Consider the following 18,162-nt stretch of genomic DNA (forward strand, 5'->3'; position numbering starts at 1 on the left):
GGGAATGGCGCGCGCGCCGCCGCCTCTGAGCGCCGTCCGGTTTCAGGTGCAGTCGGAGATCCGCCGGGGTTGGCATCGCTGCCGCCTGCGCCACAGCCTCAGCGAGGAGCCGCGCCAGCGCCCCGAGCCCGTCTTCCGGACCCTGCCCTCTGGCTCCGGCCCGGGCCAGGTCGCCTCCGGCCGCGCTCTGTGCTCAAGGACCCTCCCAGGTCCTGGGGGTGAGGCCAACCACGTCTTAGAAAGTTACTGCTAGGCAGCGGGATTCTTGGGTCCATTCAGTTAGCATGTATTTATTGAGCGCCTGCTGTGTACCAGGTTTGGCTTGGAGGGCGCTGGGGAAATGGCGGGGGTTTGGGACTGGGGGCGGGGAAGGAAACAGAAAAGCCCCTGTTTTCCTAGAGATCACAACTGAGTGGGGGAAACAGGCGGTGAGGCCAAATTAAATTATACTATGTACCCTGTGGGATGGCTTAGGAAGAAAGGTTAGAAGGGGGCCTAGTGTGGTCCAGGGCATCTCTGATGAAGCGACTTTGAAGTCATGCCCAAAAGAGGTGAAGGAGACAGCTTTGCAAAGAATTGGCAGACGAGGTTTTAAGGCAGAAGGAAGAATACCTGCGAAGACCCTGGGGCAAGGAGCTTGGCTGTGTCTGAGGAAGAGAGAGGTGACCTACGAGGCTGCAGCGGGATGAGTCACAGCCCACAGATGGGGAGAGAGAAGTAGGTGGGGACAGAAGAGTGGGCATTTTATTCCAAGTTCATGGAAGATTCTTTGGAGTGTCTCCTAATGGAATGGGCTAAGGTGTTAAACAGACCGCTCCATCTGCCCTGTCGGGGGATGGATTATTAGGGGCTATTGGAGCAGCTGGGAGCCCAGTCAGGAGTCTGAGAATGGTGGGAGGTGATGTTAGCAGGACCGGGGTGGCAGCCACATAGGGTGTGAAATGGTTGGATTCTAGAGCTAGTTTAAAGGTAGAACTGAGAGGATTTGCTGAAGAAGGAGAGACTCCAGGGATGATTTCTCAGTTTGGGATGGAGAGAGGAAAGAGGGAGGGAGATGGGGTTTGAGGTGGGGAGTACCAGGAGTGCTCTCTGGACTTGTTAAGCTGGAAATAAGGGTCTGGAGCTCATAGCAAAGATTAGAGATAGAAATGTGAGTGGGCACTGGGGTCCAGAGAGGATTCTGAGTGTGGATAGAAACAAGCAATTTCACGGCAGGCACCAGAGCTGAAATCGACATCTGGAGGCCAGGCCCACTGCCACCTGGAGACATACCTACCCTTTTTGGTGGCCCCTGGGAACTATGAGATTTAGGGGGGAAGCCAGCAGCCTCAATGTGGCTGGGCCACGTATATATATACACACACACACAAGACTCTCACTCCTAAATTGCTCCCCATCACAGACACACTTAGATTCAGTTAGCACCTGGGTGTTGTTGATTCGCTTCCTTGGGGTCCCCAGCTCTCTGGACAGATATGGCTCACGGCCGCTGAATTCAATGTCCTTTGAAGCATGCGGCCCTCCTGGGCCCCTCTTGTGGGTTCTGGGAAGGTGGGGGCCTGAGAGCTGGGTCCTTGTAAATAAAGCATGAGAAAAACAGTTGCTTTCGGGGTGGGGAAATCTTGGCCAGGCCATAAGGGAGATGACAGTAGGGAGGGCAGGCTGTGTGGCCAGGTGCTGGTGGTGGCCCTGCACCCTCTGGAGAGCAGTGCTGCCTAACTTCAAGAGATTCGAGTCGCCAAGAGATCATGGACACCATGCCGCTACCATTCTCCATGCTTAAGCCCCAACTGGGAACGTTCGTGATCGCCTGCTATTTAAACTATTTGCAGTGTGTATGATTAAAATTGTGCGTGTGACGATCATGTTCTTTTTTAAAAAAAATTAATTTGTGACTGTGCTGGGTCTTCGTTGCTGCACGCGGGCTTTCTTTAGTTGCGGCAACTGCGGGCTACTCTCTAGTTGCTGTATGTGGCGTCCTCACTGCGCTGGTTTCGCTTGCTGCGAAGCTTGGGCTCTAGGCACACAGGCTTCTCAGCAGCGGTGGACTTCAGTAGTTTCAGAATCTTCCCAGAGCAGGGATTGAACCCATGTTAGGTTCAGACACAATGCAAGTGTCCCCTGCGTTGACAGGCAGACTCTTAACCACTGGACCCATCAGGGAAGTCCACAGACCCAACATTTTCTGAAAGCTGCTTCTCTAGAAAGATGGTGGAGGAATACTAATGCTGCAGGAACCAGCCTGGCTCAAATCTTAGATTGGCTACTGTTTAGCTATGTGACTTGGGGGAAATGCCTCAGGTTCACTTCGGGAAAATAGAAATGATCACACCGACATCCCAGGATGGCCTCAAGTTCCTAAGAGGATCTCACCGGTGCATGGAACACACTTGGCCGGTTTGCCTAGTGCTTTTCCTGCAACCTGTTTTCACTTTCACACACTTGAATTGGAAGAGGGGATTAGAAACTATTTGGGCAGATGGCTGGATAGAGACGATGGATGACAGGCAGGGTCATCAGTTCTAGCCCTAGGCTAGAATCTTTGCTCTCAGCCTGGCAAAGCAGGAAAAGGACCTGCTACTTCCTGGGGAAGACAGGAGGGACATGCGACCGGGACTCAAACCCAGGAGTGTGACCCCAGGGCTTGTGCTATCCCAGGCTCCAAACAATCATCAAATCCAGGGGGAAGATTTCTGCAGCAGCACCGTCCCCTCCCCGCCATGCTTTAAAGATTAGGATATCATGGCTCCATCCTGCCCCGCTCCCAGTCACAGGGTCTGGCTCCCTGGGTTTGAATTCGGCTTGTTTCCTGAGTGATCCTGGGCAAGTCGCTTACCCTCTCTGGGCCTCAGCTGTCTCATCGATAAAATGGGATGGCTCTGGTATCTATCCCTCAGATGGGTGTTTCAATTAGACATGAACATGCACCCTTATAACCTCACAGCCATCTCCCTGCATGTGTGAGGCCTTCTTCTACTGCAGGGTCCTCAGCCCTGTTGCTGATGGGCTCTTGGGATAACTCAGGCTGTGCCTTCCAGAGCTCAGCGTGTCAGACATCTCCTTGGATCCTGACCTCGTGCCTAGGAACTGCACCAGCCTGGCACCTGGCCCTCTCTGGAGAATACAGAGAGAGATGCAGAGACAGAACTCGGAGAGAGATGCGGGTGGGAGGAGCATAATGGATATGCTTCAGAGAAAGACTAAAGGGATTTCCCTTAATCCACCCACAATAAGCCAGGACCTCCTTTCCCACCTCCTGCTGCTGCTACTGCTAAGTCGCTTCAGTCATGTCTGACTCTATGCAACCCCAGAGACGACAGCCCACCAGGCTCCCCCGTCCTTGGGATTCTCCAGGCAAGAACACTGGAGTGGGTTGCTATTTTCTTCCCACCCCCACCTCTCTACAATTGTCAGAGAATTTCTCTCAGAGCTCATGAAGCTGTGATCTGAGGGCAGAGTTCAGGGGTTAAGCCACTGGCTCAGGAGCAACAGGGATTTGAATCACGGCATCACCACTTTTGGGCTGGATTCCCCTGGGGAGGCACCATCACCACTCTTTGCCTCAGCTCCTGCCCCTGGAATTGGAGGTGATGGATCACAGTGCCTGCTCAGAGGTGTAGAGACGTAGCAACAGACAGAGCCTAGGGCCTGGTGCTCTCACAGCTCAGCAGGTGTCAGCTACAAATGCTGTCAGTATTAATTGCTCTAACCTCTGCTCAGTGAGGGCAGGTTGGGGGCTTTTCTGGGCTCTGCTGTGTCCCCAGCATGGCAACACAGGGCTGGGCACAGACTGTTCAAACAAATGGGGGAAAAAAAAAGAGTGAAAAAAAATTTTGAGAGAGAGTGACTTACTGAGAGGTGGGGAGGAGGAGGAGAAAGTGATGAGAAGGTAGGAAAAAGTTTAAAACACAAAAGACCGCAAGATGGGAAAATTAAGGCCTGGAAGGGGCAGAGACTGGGCCTCTTAACCTGTTCAGAGAGGCCTGAGCCCATGCTTGGCCCCACACCCTGCCACCCCTCCCTGGGGTCTGTTCCGCTCTCTAGGCCCTGGGAACAGGCAGAGGCCGCTAGAAAAAACGCACGGTTTTATTATTTCAAGTATAGAGGGCACGTCTTCGCAAAACCGGGGGGCAAGTTCTGACAGCAGGGAGGAGGCCCCTACTTGCCAGCGATGAGCGGGTTCCTCAGGACCACGATGACAGAGTCCCCGCGCAGGAACATCTTGGAGATGTAGCGGTCCTTGTTGACGGGCTTGGACTTCTTCTTGCCCTTGCCGCTCTTGGGGACCTCCGTCCACATTTCCTTCACGTTCTCCAGCACCATGTTGCAGTGCCTGGTGGGGACGAGGAGGCAGCAGGAGTGAGTGAGGGGTGCGTCCTGACCCTTCCTCTGGGCGGCACTGCCTCCAGGAAGGGGGACAGCCAGGGCTCCAAGGCTCAGGCAAAGGACTTCACCTTCTGTGCCTCAGTTTCCTCTTCTCTAAAATGGAGACATTCATGGTGCCTGCCTCCTAGGGCTGTTGTGAAAATTAAGTGAATCAACACAGTATTCTTGTTATGGGCATGTGTGATGACAGTGTGGAATGGCTCAGTCAACAAACTTTTGCGATGATTAGAGCAATGAAAAAAAACAGATAAGAGCCCTGTCTTCATGAACTCTGCAGGCTAGTGAAGGGAGCAGAACACGAAGCAGGTAAACAGTGGTAGTCAGTGCTATGAAGAAAAAGCAAGGTAAAGGGACAGGGGGCTTCCCAGGTGGCTCTAGCGGTAAAGAACTTGCCTGCTAATGCAGGAGACGTAAGAGATGCGAGTTCGATCCCTGGGTCAGGAGGATCCCCTGGAGGACGGCATGGCAACCCATTCCAGTATTCTTGTCTGGAGAATCCCATAGACAGAGAAGCCTGGTGGGCCACAGTCCATAGGGTTGCACAGATTCAGACACAACTAAAGCGACTTAGCCCTTATGCACACACATAAAGGGATAGATGGATATAGGGAACTTTGACTGAGTGAAAGAAAGAAATGAAAAAAATTGGGAAAGCTCTGTATCTTGCTGTATAGTAATCTATGGTGAGGAAAGCACTTCCCAAATGCTAACTAAAGGCTGCATATGTTTACTGAGCATTTATCATGTGTTAGGTACTTAGCCAAGTGCTTTTCATACACAGTATTACTGAAGCCTCATGACTCTTCTGGAGGATATTATTATGACGCATATTTCACAGGTAAGGAAACTGAGGCCCGGACAGCATACCTCCCCAGACCCTGGTGCTCACCTGTCAAAGGCCTTCACGCGGCCCAGGAGCTTCTTGTTGTTACGGCAGTTGATGAGCACTTGAGTGTTGTTTTTGACTGACTGCGTGAGCACGGAGAGTGGCCCCGTGTTAAACTCCTCCTCCTCCCGCTTCTGCAGCTCCTCTGGGGTCATCTCACTCTTGGGCTTGTTGAGGAGACTCCTGAGAAGACAAGTATGGAACCCAGAGGTGAGAAGGCCCACAGCCTGGGTGCTCATGGCCTCTCCCTCGGTGTCTCCCCGACACATATCCCTCTCCTCCTACTCAGTCCTCTCTCTTGGTATCACCACTTGGATGCCTAATGGATATTTCCAATCCTCGCATGTCCTAGACTGAACTCCAGACCGCCCATAACCCCAACTTATACTATCCACAGCCTTCCTCATCTCTGTCAATGGTGACTCCATCCCTCTGGTTCTTTGAGCAAAAGCCCTGCTGTCAACTTGACTCTTCTCTCACATCCTACATTCAGTCTGTCAGAAAATCCAGTCATCTGCCACTAAAACCTATCAGAATCTGAATTTCTTACCTTGGCTTAAACCTCCATCATCTCTTTCCTAGAGGTCTCCTTGCCTCCACCCACGCTCCCCAACAGTTTGCCCTCCACAGAGCAGTCTCAGGGGTTGTGTCAAGAATCATCTCACTCTTCAGTACCCTCTCATGGCTCTCCTCTCAGTGTAAAAAGTAAAACCCAGGTTTTACCCTCACTCTGTTCCAGGCACAATGGCCTCTTCAGCGGTTCTTGAAGATATTAGGCAAACCTTCTTGGGCCCCTCTATTCACTTTTCCCTCTGCCTAGGTACCTCCCCAGGTATCTTTGTGGTTTGCTTTTTCACTTTCTTCAGGTTTTTGCTCAAGTGTTCCCTCCTTTATGTGTTCTGTCTCTCAAAAGTGACATTCCACACTGTTTTACCCTGCTCTGTTATTTCTTTATTCACAACCCTATTCCCTAACACATTTTAGAATTTACGTATTTATTACCAGCACGTTTCCTGCCTGCCTCTTCCCATCCCGTAAGATGTAGAAGAGGATTTTTTTTCCTTGGGGAAAGTGGAGTAATTCAGTGATAATAATCTATGTGTCTAAAGCAGCCTAATACCCAAACACTCAATAAATAACTGTTGAGTGAATATATAAGTAAAATCACCCCCATAACTCGTTATCCGTAAAAATGGCGGATGTGATCGAAAAGCCAATTGTCTCCAGCTAAGCCTCTTACCTTAAGACCACTTTTCCTACAAGTCCGTACTCCTCATCTCCCAGGTTTTTAATTCGTAAAAACGCTTCCTCTTAAAATTCAGTTCAATAAGATTGCTTATTTGGGAAAGCCCACCCTGTTATCTGATAAAGCTGTCCCCTCTCCCGAGTCAGGATCCGTCAAAGGCCCCAATGAGTCCCTTCGCAACTAATCAGTAGAAAGATACGCCACTTTACCCCCAAATGTTTGCTTCCGCTCCCATTTCTGCCTACCCCCTCCAACCGGTAAGAAGCCAAATTTACACCCTCAACCCCACTGTCGCCACCCAAACCCAGCCCGGCCTCACATGATGATGGTGACCGCGTTTTCAAGTCACTACCGTCTCCTCCGTGGTGTGCCTTCGGAACAGAGAGCCAGAGGCGGGATTTCCTCTTCCTACGGCCCACTTCCGCGCGCGCCTGCGCAAACCTAACCAGCGAGTGGGGCGTGGCCCGTTGCTATAGCGACCTCCGCCTTCGGCGGAGGCTGCAGAATAGAAGCCTTACTTAGTAAGTAGCTCCAGGCCACCATTCAAGACAGTACTGGGCAGATATTCACGACCATGGAGAGGAAAAGAAGGCGGGACTGATTCAAACCATTTTGTTGTAGAACCGCATAGGTTGAAGGAGGGAAATACTGCTGCTAAGTCGCTTCAGTCGTGTCCAACTCTGTGCGATCCCATAGACGGCAGCCCACCAGGCTCCGCTGTCCCTGGGATTCTCCAGGCGAGAATACTGGAGTGGGTTGCCATTTCCTTCTCCAGTGCATGAAAGTGAAAAGTGAAAGTGAAGTCGCTCGGTCGTGTCTGACTTTTCACGACCCCATGGACTGCAGCCCTCCAGGCTCCCCTGTCCACGGGATTTTCCAGGCAAGAGTACTGGAGTGGGTTGCCATTGCCTTCTCCGAGGGAAATACTAGCCATTTCCAAATGCCCTCCAGCTCTGCCTTTGGGGGCGCGGCCTTCGAGAAGCCAATCCGCTCCTCGCTTCAGGGATGGGCACCTCCCCCTTTCCTTCGGGAACTGTTGATTTACGTGTATATTGGATTTTCTGGACCAGGGAGAGGGTTCATCCGGGAGCGGCGTGGATTTGCGCCCAGTAAGACTAATGTTTTCGGTGATCAAACGCTTCTCATTGGCTTCCCCTCCTGCGCTGGGGCGGCGCCTACTTCTTACGCTCTCCCTTTGGGGTTGTGCAACCCGGGGGAACCAACCCCCAAAGCTCCCTGAAGGAAAGGAGCCCAGTCCTCAGGCCGAAAGTCCCATTGGCTTTACTGCTCGCGGGAGGGCGGATGGTGCAGCCGCTCTTGTTGCTCATTGGTCCGGCTTATTTCATGGGGCGGGACTTGGCTGGGCCTTAACTCTATCCGCCGTCTCCGACCCGTTTCAGGGCCAAGCTGCCATGCCTTCCGGGGGCCGCGGGCGGCCCCGGCTCCAGGTCGGGGAACGCAGCCTTTTGGAGCGACCCTCACCGCCCAAGCGCCGCCTGATACCGCGGGCACAGCTGTTGCCCCAGCTGCTGCTGGCTCTGACGGTAGCCTCGGTGTTCTATACCATTTGGAGGATCTGGCATAGCCAGACTGAAGAGCTACCGCTGGGGCGGGAGCTGCGGGTGAGGACAGGCGGGGACACGGGCACTGCGGAACCCTTTACTCCTTGCCTTCCCTTCCCCAAGGTCTCACGGGAAGACCCTAGGTTGGGTTGACCTGGCTTTGTCTGTACCATATGGCCCTAGCTGCTGGTGCCGCCGTCTCCGTTCTTAGAGCGCATACCCCTTTCCAACGCAATGAGGCTTCGGGCTTGTTTTGTAATAGCGGTTACCCCGTAAGAGAGTCTGGAGTAGTAAGACTTGGAGTTCTGGGTTCTAATCCTAAAGTCAGATATTTGGAAGAGTCCCTTCTCGCTGGGCCTAGACTTCCCCCATCAGGATTGCCGTGGGCTGGGCAGGATGGGTTTGGAGGGACTTCTAGAAACCTCTGATGCTGGAGGCTGCGACTAGGAAGAGGAGGGCAGCCTCCAGGATATGGTTGGAACGAGGGTCGTTTTCATGCTCTGCTCTTCTCTTCCGTACCTGCTTCCTCAGGGCCCTTTGATCGGAAGCCTCCCCGAAGCTCGGGTGCGGAGGGTAGTGGGGCAACTGGACCCTCACCGTCTCTGGAACACTTTCCTGCGCCCTCTGCTGGTTGTACGGACTCCGGGCAGCCCGGGCAATCTCCAAGTGAGAAAGGTAAAAGGACCCCACCTCTAACTCCTGACCCCACAGCCCATCAATGAATAGGAAATAGGTATCCTGCCCAAGTGGCAGAGCTGGGGGTCTGCCTGGAGCTAATAGGAGCTCTATTCTGCTAACCACCAGACCACTGCCCTCTATACTGCGCCTCCCCCAATCTTATTATATGCATCAGCAACAGCCCTATGAGCCTAACGAGGTGGGTACCAATCTGATCTTCATTGTGTAGATGAGGAAACTGACACCCAGAATAGTTAGGCATTTTGCCCAAATCCCACAGCCAATAAATGGTATGCTTTCAACCCAAATGGTTTGGCTCCAGAGCTCTATATTGCTCCCCAGAAGGCATTGAGAGTCATTTGAACATTGCCTGACTTCAAATCCACCTCAGCCACTTGGTATGACCTTAAACTAATTTCATCTTCTCTGTGCCTCGGTTTCCTCATCTGCAAAATGGAACCATTGTCAGTCCCCACTCCATAGGGGTTCCTAGAACAAGGACTGGGCACAGAGTGAGTGCTATGGAAGGGTGAGCTGTGATTAGTTTGGGCTTCAAGAAATAGGGGCACTCCATGCCTGACACTTAGTAGGTACTCAGAAGTGTCTCAAGGGAATGATTCAACCAAAGTGGTATTGGTGAGCCAACCTGACTGCTCAGCATGGTTCACATGGCCCTTCTGACCTTCTCCCCAGTCCCACCCACCCTCCCTCTTCTCTATTGCCACTAGTTCCTGGAGGCTACGCTGCGGACACTTTCAGCAGGCTGGCATATAGAACTCGACTCCTTCACTGCCTCCACACCCGTGGGGCCATTGGACTTCAGCAATGTGGTGGCCACGCTGGACCCAGGGGCTGCCCGCCACCTTACCCTTGCCTGCCATTATGACTCCAAGCTCTTCCCATCTGACTCAGCCCCCTTTGTGGGGGCCACGGATTCGGCAGTGCCTTGCTCCCTGCTACTGGAGCTGGCCCAAGCCCTTGACCAGGAGCTGGGCAAAGCCAAGGAGAGGGTAAGGAGAGCAGGGGTTAGGGTAGGGGTGGGTGAATGAGGGATGTCTCTTCCTTGGTCCATACTGCCACTCTCCCTTCCCTGGTTTTATCTTCCTCCACTCCACACCAGAGTCCAGGGGGTCTTTCCATTTCCCGAATGTCAGAATCTGTCCCTTCTCTACCTAAAACCCTCCCATGGCTCCCATGTCATTCCATGAATAAGCCAGAGTCCTTCTCTTAGCCCATGAGGTGTGCCCTCTCATCTCTCTGGTCTCCTCTCCCACCCCTCATCCCTCACTCACTCCATGCTAGCCTCCCACCTCCTCTGTGGACCTCACTCTCAACCTCAGGGCATTTGCGCTTGCTGTTTGCTCTGCCTACAATGTGCTTTTCTCAGATACCTTCCTGACTGGCTCCCACCCTTCATTCAGGGGTCCACTCTGATGTCAAAGAGACTTCCTAAAGAGACTTTCCCAGCCACCATAAAATAGCTCCTTGTCGCTATCCCATGCCTCATGGGGCTTTAGGTTGATTTGTTTGTCTGTCTCCCAAGCTCGAATAAGCTTCAGATAGGTGGGCCCTTGGCTGTGTTTATTTCCTGTGTATTCCCTGAACACTGCCCAGAATACTGCCTGGCATAAAGTAGGATGTCAGTAATAATGTATGGAATGAATGGAAGCACCTCATGCCTCTATCCTGCTCAGATCCCTTCCATGGCTGAAACCCCAGCGCCCTTGTAACAGAGCCCAAGCTCCCTGGCCCTTGCTGGGCCCTAGGGCCTCTTCTCAAACCTCTCTGGCCCCTTCTCTGTCCCCAGTCCTGGTCCATGCTGCTTCCTCACCAGGGAACACGCTTCCCTTTGCTCCATTTTGCCAGGCCAGGTCCTCCTCAGCTTCAGTGCAAACATCCCTTCCCAGCAGACCCAACATGTTCCCCAGGCCAGGTTATCCCCCACCGCCTTGGAGGATGTTTCGGGACCCTGTTATTCTTAGAAGCATTTGCCCGACTTCATTTCATTGTTTGTACAATTATTTATTTGTGGATCTGTCTCTTTTGCCAAATGAACTTGAGGAATAGCTCTTACAATCAGAGCTAATCCTTATTTAGTTACTATGCATTAGGCACTGTCCTAGGCTGCTTTATTATTCTTGTTGTTCAGAGGCTACGTCGTGTCCTACTCCTCCCAACCCCATGGACGGTAGCCGGCCAGGCTTCCTTGTCCATGGGGTTTTTCAGGCAAGAATACTAGAGTGGGTTGTCATTTCCTTCTCCAGGGGATCTTCCCAGCCCAGGGATTGAACCTGCGTTTCCCACGTCTCCTGCATTAGCAAGTGGATTCTTTAGCACTGAGCCACCAGGGAAACCCGTGCTGTCTTAGGACCCGGGTTCAAATCCTACCCTATGAGAAGTGGTATTAACTCTATTTCTACATAAGGAAGTCGATGCTTTGAGAACTTAGTAACTGACCCACTACTGCTTGGCTAGTGAGCAATCCAGCCAGGATTTAAATCCAGGCAGACTGTACTCTTGGCTATCAGGTTCTACAAGTGAGGAGACTGTTTGCCCTAGTCAGCTGTGCAAACAGGCAGGAAATGTGGGTGCGTTGAGGTGGCAGGCTAGCACTGAGCTGGCCCTGACCACTGGCCCCCACAGGCAGCGCCAATGACCTTGCAGCTGATCTTCCTGGATGGTGAAGAGGCACTGAAGCAGTGGGGACCCAAGGACTCGCTTTATGGCTCCCGGCACCTGGCCCAGCTCATGGAGTCTACACCCCATGGCCTGGGCTCCACCAGGATCCAGGCTATTGTAAGACTAGGGCCCTGCTGGGTGCCGGTGAGGTGGGAGGAGGGGGGCATGAGGTTGGCAGCATCCCGCAGGGCTGCTCAGTCCTGACTTCTCTCCCTAGGAGCTCTTTATGCTTCTTGATCTCCTGGGAGCCCCCAACCCGACCTTCTACAGTCACTTCCCTCGCACGGCCCGCTGGTTCCATCGGCTCAGGAGCATTGGTAAGGGTGAAGGTATAGGCAGACACCTGCCTGGGATGCTGGAGAGAGGACCAGGCACCTGGCCTCTGAGGGGCCATCCAGCTTTCCTTCCACCTCTCTAGCCTCTCCCTAAAGCACTGGGGCAGAAACACAAAAGATCCCATAGCAGTCAAATGAAGTGATTACAGACAGGGGTTCTAGGGTCAGAGAGCCCTGGGTTGATTCTGGCTTTCCTTCTTACCAGCTGTGTGAGCTTGGGCAAGTGGCCTCCTTTCCCTGAGCTTCAGTTTCCCACCTATAAAATGGGCATGATGCTAATAATGGGGGTGTCTGCTTCCTTAGACTCAATGCTAATAATGGGGGTGTCTGCTTCCTTAGACTCGAAGGGATTAAATGAGATCAGGAACATAGTCAGCCTGCAGTCTGGGGTATCTGACATTATCCCAGAATGATGAAGTAACATTCATCCTTATTGGCATGATCAGTGCTTTACCCCCAGGCCTCCCACCCTCCTCTGATCTGTGAGCAGGGGAACCTTTGACCCTGGAGGGGCTGACCTTCTGCTTCTAATCCCCACCACATCCAGAGAAGCGCCTGCACCGTCTGAACCTCCTGCAGTCTCATCCTTGGGAAGTGATGTACTTCCAGACCGGGGAGCCCCCCGGCTCCGTGGAAGACGACCACATCCCGTTCCTCCGCCGAGGTACCTGCTATGGGAACTGGGGGGCAGGGGGGCCACAGGTAGGACCTGGCCCCTTCCTAGATTTGGGGACTGGTGGCAAATTGCTTAACCTCTTTGTGTCTCAATTTCCTCATCTATAAAATGGGGATAATTAACAGCCCCCCCCATCTCAAGAGTTGCTGAGGGGACTGAACGTAAAGACCTTGACCAGTGCCCGGCACTAGCGAGTGTTCAGATCTTCTAGTCTTTTCATAAGCCATGAAGTTTTGAGCTTTTCTGATTTGTGTTATGAATGTATTGGATGTGTTTTTTTTTTTAATCAACACGTACCCTCACACACTTAAAATAATTGTTCAGAGTTCTTCAAGTGGCACAATGTGGGGGGCTCGGGGAGGCAGACTTCCCCAGGCATGGGCCTGCCACACATGGGCCTGTGCTTCCTCTTTGCCCTGCAGGAGTTCCCGTGCTCCACCTCATCGCCACACCCTTCCCCTCTGTCTGGCACACGTCCGATGACTCCGAGGCCAACCTGCACCCACCCACGGTACACAACCTGAGCCGCATCCTGGCCGTGTTCCTGGCTGAGTACCTGGGGCTCTAGCCTGCCCAGGGGACACTCTGAGGGAGAAACGCCCAGCAGGAGACAGGCCAAGGCCCTTCTGGGATGTGCTGGCTTGCCCTTTCTAACCCCTTTGGCTCTGTTTGTGCTCCGACTGGAAGATGCTCTTTCTTGATCTCAAGCTGCCACTCTTCAAAGACATGGAAGAGAGAGAGAGATCACCATGGGGTGAGAGCCAAAGGAACGAGCCAGGCTCCTGTCCTGAGGAAACGCTCGGGTTGCACATCTACAGGGGACTGAGTGCCGTTTGCAGTTTTAATCAGCAGACCGTGGACTGGCATCCGGACCAGCAATACCCTCGACCAAATGAATTCTGTGGCTTCTGTTTTCAAGGCAGTTCGTTCTCCAGAATGGCAGCCTTGCTACTGCACCGGTCCAAACCTAACTCCCACACGGACGTGGCATGTGGGGCCCACCGAGGCTCTGCTTGTAAGCAGGGACAGAGGGAGAAGCCAATCCTTGGGAACTCCAGATTCTGCCACCTCCAATGGCTGATAGACCAGTGTTTCTGCAAAACATATTCTGCACAACTAGCGTACATAGGTGTTGCATGAAAAAGGGGACCAAAGCAGGGTGAAACAATATTAAATGAATTTCTTCATTTCACGGTGTGCGATTTTCATCCAGAGTAGGAATGCAATGTTTCCCCCAAGTATTTCACCACGGAACCCCTTTATTGGGAAGCACCTCACAGAATCTGGGTACCTCAGGAGATATGTTGGGAAACATTGGGTTTTGATAGTTCAAAAGTGCTTATGGTAGAAATGGGTCTGATCTAAAACTCACTATAAAATAGTTACACCAAACCATCCTTTCCCTTTTGGCTGTGAGCACAGGAATGAGAGATGTCATCTGTAACTGCAAACTCTAGTGATGGCCCAAGGAATTATTTCCCAGCCCTATCTAATTTTCAGATGCAAGTGGGGTGCTTTTTGAAAAATGAGGGGAATTCCGTGGCAGTCCAGTGGTTAGGCCTTGGCGTGTCACTGCTGGGGCCTGGGTTTGACCCCTGGTCAGGGAACTAAGGTCCCACAAGCTGCGCAGCAAAGCCAACAACAACAACAAAAAGCAGATTCAGAGGCTGGAACTCTATAAGCACCTGGGGAATCTTCACTTTGATCAGCACTTTGGGACATGTTGTCCTTAAGGATATAAGTTTGGTGCATTCTAGCTGCTTAGCAAACCTGCTCCAAAGAAAGCCTAGGAGAGTATTTAGGCAGGGAGTGTGGTGCTCAGCTCTGTGCCTGCTGACTTTGTGACTTTGATGGAGACTTGGTAGGCCGCAGGGAGGCCAGGCCAGGGTAGAGGGTTAGAGAGTGAAGGTGGGGACCTCCCTGGTTGTCCAGTGGTTGAGACTTAACCTTCCAATGCAGGGGGCGGTTTCAATCCCTAGTTGAAGATCCCACATGCTTCATGACCAACAAACCAAAACAGAAACAGTATTGTGAGAAATTAAATAAAGACTTAAAAAATGGTCCACATCAAAAAAACCTTAAAAGTGTGAAGGTGAACATTGGCTTTCCCAGACAACTCAAGGCTGACTCAAGAGGACCTGTGGGCTGAGGGACAATTTCAGTTCTCATTTTGCAAAAGAAGTGGCCGGGGCTGAGAATTACAAACTGTTTGTAGTTTACAGAGTTCAGATCCTCACCCACAGCTGTGCTCCTAAGCCCGTGTCCTACCTCTTTCTAAAAATCACCTGTGCTGATCCAACAGATGGTTGACCAAAAAAGTAGTTCCTCCTGAGGCTTTTATTTGGCTGCAAGTTACAATGAAGTTTAGAAGGGGGGACTAACAGCCTCTTAGAAGTGTAATTGCCAGAAGTCAGAAAGGAAATTGACAGATATCAACAACTAGGGTAGTAAGAGGGTCTCAAATCAGAGTTCCTGTTTGTTCATTTCATGATGCCAAGCACTTAAAACTACAATGTATTTCCTTATCATCACAGCCATCTCAGAGGTAGGTGAAACCATCACCTCAGCTAGAAGAAACTGTTCAGTTCTATCCTGGGCCTCCAGGCCTCCCTGTAAGTCTTCTTGCTGAGTGGACCACACCCAGGCACTGGGCAGGGCTTTCCACTTGAATCTGGGGTCAGTATCATGAGCCCATTTTACAGATGAGGCTGTCGATGCTTGACAAGGTAATGCTTTCCCCACCTCCCATCTGTCCCTGAAAGGCAGCCTCCCCCAGCTTCACACTATGAAGGGCCCAAGAGGGGTCTTTGATGGGCACAACCAGTGAGCACTCTAGTGTATCAGCCTTCTGAGGAACTGTCCAACATTCTCATTTTTCAGATTAAGAAACTGAGCTTCAGAGAAGTCAATTGCTGAAGATCACAGCTGGACATGTTCATTGCATGTGTCTAGGTATTTGTTTCTATTTATCCTGCCTATGATTCATTGCGTGTACCCACCTTTTTCTCAGTCTGGAATTTGCAATCATTGTGTCTTGACATACTATCATCGCACCATTTCATTTTCTCTTCTGATTCTAGGATGCCAGTTAAATGTGTTAGACTTCCTCTATCCTCCATTACCATTTACATTTTTTTTTTTTTTTGGTCTCTGTGCCACTTTTTCAGACCTTGCTCTAGCTGAATAACTCTTTCATTGTGTCTAATTTGTTTAGCCTAGTCACTGGCTTTTTACTTTTGGCTACTATATACCTTTGTGGGTTTTTCCTTTCATTTTGGCTAGGCCATTATTCAGGTCTGGGTTCCCTGCATGTATTTCCAAGCTCTTTTTTTTCTTCTAATCTTGACTGATGGTTCCACCACCTGCAGCCTTTGTGGGTCTGTTTTTGCTCTGTGGCCACTGCAGCTGCTTTATTTCCATGTGTGTTTGGTTATTTGACTCTTACTGCTCATTGGTGGGGATTCTAGGTTTCAGCTCCTCCCACCAGAGGATTTTTTTGTTTCTGCTAGACATCTCAGTACCCTGGATCACAATAGGTGATGCAAAACTGGGTTGCAAACCCAAGCCAAGGGCCAGCCTGTGACCACAGATTCTCAGGGTTCATTTCCTCCTCCCCCCTCTTTCCTTACCTTCTCTGCAGTGTTCTGGGTCAGTCTTACCTGAGCTTGTAGTTTGGTGGGATCCCAGCTCCTATTAGATTCTTCACCTTGGGCAGGCTTTGACTTCTGCTGGCCTGTCCCAATAAGGCTACAAATTGGAAACCCAGGGTTGTTAACATCGGCAAATGCCCTCAGAGCAAAAGTGGCTTTAGGACCCCTATGGACCTTTTCCTTAAATTTTTGGCTTAGTATATCCATAACTGTGTTTTATTGGCTATTTGAGGCTTTTCAGATTTTACTTCCTGTTTTCAGCAGGAGAGTCCAAATAACCTGGCCTTCTCTTTACAGGAATCCAAAATTCCACAAAACCAAGCCAAGTTATAAATCCAGGTCTCTTTGATTCTAAAATCTAAGTATTAAATAACTACTCTGACATATCCTCATCTCTGGAAATTTTGATTCCTTGGTAAGAATGTCAGAGACTGTTAGCCACTGCTCAATATCCATTTTCCCCTCTTCTGTTAGTTAATAATTAGCTGAATATCTTAAAACTTTTATTACAGGGATCTTTATGAGTTTCCGGTTGGGCATAATGCATCTGGCTAAGTGTCTGCATTCCCGTCTCCCGTGCAGTCCTTCCACGTGGCTAAAGTTGCGATCCATGAGCTGTGCACAGAAGCAGGGTGTAGTATTTCTGAGAGGAAGGAGACTCCCTTCCCCACAAAACAGTAATGGGTGGAGTTTCAGCAGCCATCTTGGACCATGAGGCTGAGGGCCAAAGGCAAAGAATAATGGAACAGTGGGCTTGAAGGAGTCTGGGCTCCCAGTGACTTCAGGGCCACCATACCTGCCCAACACTGAGTTTCTAAAGCAATAAAAGCTACCCTGTTTGAGTTTCTGTTAATACTCTTTTGAGATTTTTGAATCCAAACTGACACAGATGAAGAGTCAAGTCATCTCAGTCCAAGGGAATTGGCTAAGGATTCTTTCAGCTTTTTCCATCTCACCATGAACTGGCCCATGACTTCCTTCTCTTCCAAACAGCTTCCCTTAACAACACACAAACCAGTCTGGGCCCAGCCTTATAAATATTGATTTTATAGAAAGGACCAATTCAAAATTGGTCAGATGCCACACGTTAGAAGCTTTCCAGAACCACAAGGATAAAAAAACAAAACCAAATTAAAAAAAAAAACAAACAAAAAAACCCAAACAACAAACAAAAGTACTCCAGATCAAACTGCCTGAAAGTCAAGGTCTTGGTTCACTAAAGGATTCTTTAAAAAAATATGTGGCTGGGGGATGGAGAGACCTCTAACACCTGAACAAGTACCCAGAGTGGAAGGAAAAAAAACAGATATTGAAACCCTTAGTCCCTGCCCACCGGCCCCCCTATGCTGTCCAGAGTTAGGCAAAGGGTTTCACAGCTTTTTTTGTGGGGGTGGGGTGGGGGTGGGATGGGGTCATGGCAATAGCTTAAATATCGGAAGATAAGTTTTACACTTCAACTTTTGTTTTCCTCTTGGGGACCTAGAGAGACTGATAGCTTGAGGTTACGGAGAAAACTGATTTTTATTGTTTTAATGGGGAAAATGTCTAGAAATGGCAGGTAGCCATGAAAAGTGTCAAAATGTGATCTGTGATCTGATGGCCCCCAACTCCTAAAGAGGAGGTGAGCCCTGGTGTAGCAGGTTAGGAAGGGTACAAACGCTGGGTGCTGCAGCCTCTTGGGGGAAAAGAATAACTCCAGAAAGAACTGGGGGAGGGAATGCAAGGGGGCCAGAATGGGGGAACCCTTAAGTAGTACCAAAATTAGCTGCCGTCTGCTCCCTGCTAGTGGGTCCCTGGGGTACGGAGAGTGGCAGGGAGGGCATCGGGGCTGAATGGAGAGGAAATTGAGATGCTGATTAAAAAAAACACCCAACTTGAGGATCTGAAGAGTAGAAAACCAGTAGGGGTCAATTGGAGTGCTTTCTTGGTCACCCCCATGAACCCCATCTTAGTTCTGGAGGGGGATCCATGCTGCCTGGGTTGGGGGTATGGGCTGGTGACCCAGTCCTGACCCTCGGCTCCCAGGGGGAGGGGGTGGGGGTGGGCGTGGTGGGCTCTTCCCCA

At 50.9% G+C, this 18,162-nt stretch overlaps 3 protein-coding genes across 4 annotated transcripts in view; 2 read left to right on the forward strand and 1 right to left on the reverse strand.

Annotated features, from left to right (window-relative positions):
- GIPR (gastric inhibitory polypeptide receptor) overlaps positions 1-253 on the forward strand; it is an 8,399-nt gene extending 8,146 nt beyond the window's left edge. The window contains exon 13 of the mRNA XM_010852699.1: positions 36-253. Coding sequence (XP_010851001.1) covers positions 36-253 — 218 coding nt within the window. The remainder of the gene's footprint in view (positions 1-35) is intronic.
- Positions 254-4,065: 3,812 nt separating this feature from the next.
- SNRPD2 (small nuclear ribonucleoprotein D2 polypeptide 16.5kDa) lies at positions 4,066-6,951 on the reverse strand. The gene is made up of 3 exons (XM_010852610.1): positions 6,838-6,951; positions 5,276-5,455; positions 4,066-4,333 (listed from the first exon to the last, which is right to left on the reverse strand). Coding segments are annotated over exons 1-3 (357 nt in total). The 5' UTR covers positions 6,840-6,951; the 3' UTR covers positions 4,066-4,158.
- Positions 6,952-7,731: 780 nt separating this feature from the next.
- QPCTL (glutaminyl-peptide cyclotransferase-like) lies at positions 7,732-13,640 on the forward strand. 2 transcript variants are annotated; one of them, XM_010852611.1, is made up of 7 exons: positions 7,732-8,140; positions 8,612-8,755; positions 9,487-9,768; positions 11,402-11,554; positions 11,655-11,754; positions 12,320-12,436; positions 12,871-13,640. In XM_010852611.1, the coding sequence occupies exons 1-7, from the start codon at positions 7,931-7,933 to the stop codon at positions 13,014-13,016; spliced, it is 1,152 nt and encodes a 383-aa protein (XP_010850913.1). In that variant the 5' UTR covers positions 7,732-7,930; the 3' UTR covers positions 13,017-13,640. The 2 variants fall into 2 exon arrangements, with proteins under 2 accessions (XP_010850913.1, XP_010850914.1); XM_010852612.1 differs by lacking the exon at positions 12,871-13,640 and having other exon boundaries at positions 7,889-8,140; positions 12,263-12,346.
- The last annotated feature ends 4,522 nt before the right edge of the window (positions 13,641-18,162 follow it).

This window comes from Bison bison, unplaced genomic scaffold (assembly GCF_000754665.1).
Source record: "Bison bison bison isolate TAMUID 2011002044 unplaced genomic scaffold, Bison_UMD1.0 scf7180017864313, whole genome shotgun sequence".
Taxonomy (NCBI): Eukaryota; Metazoa; Chordata; class Mammalia; order Artiodactyla; family Bovidae; genus Bison; species Bison bison.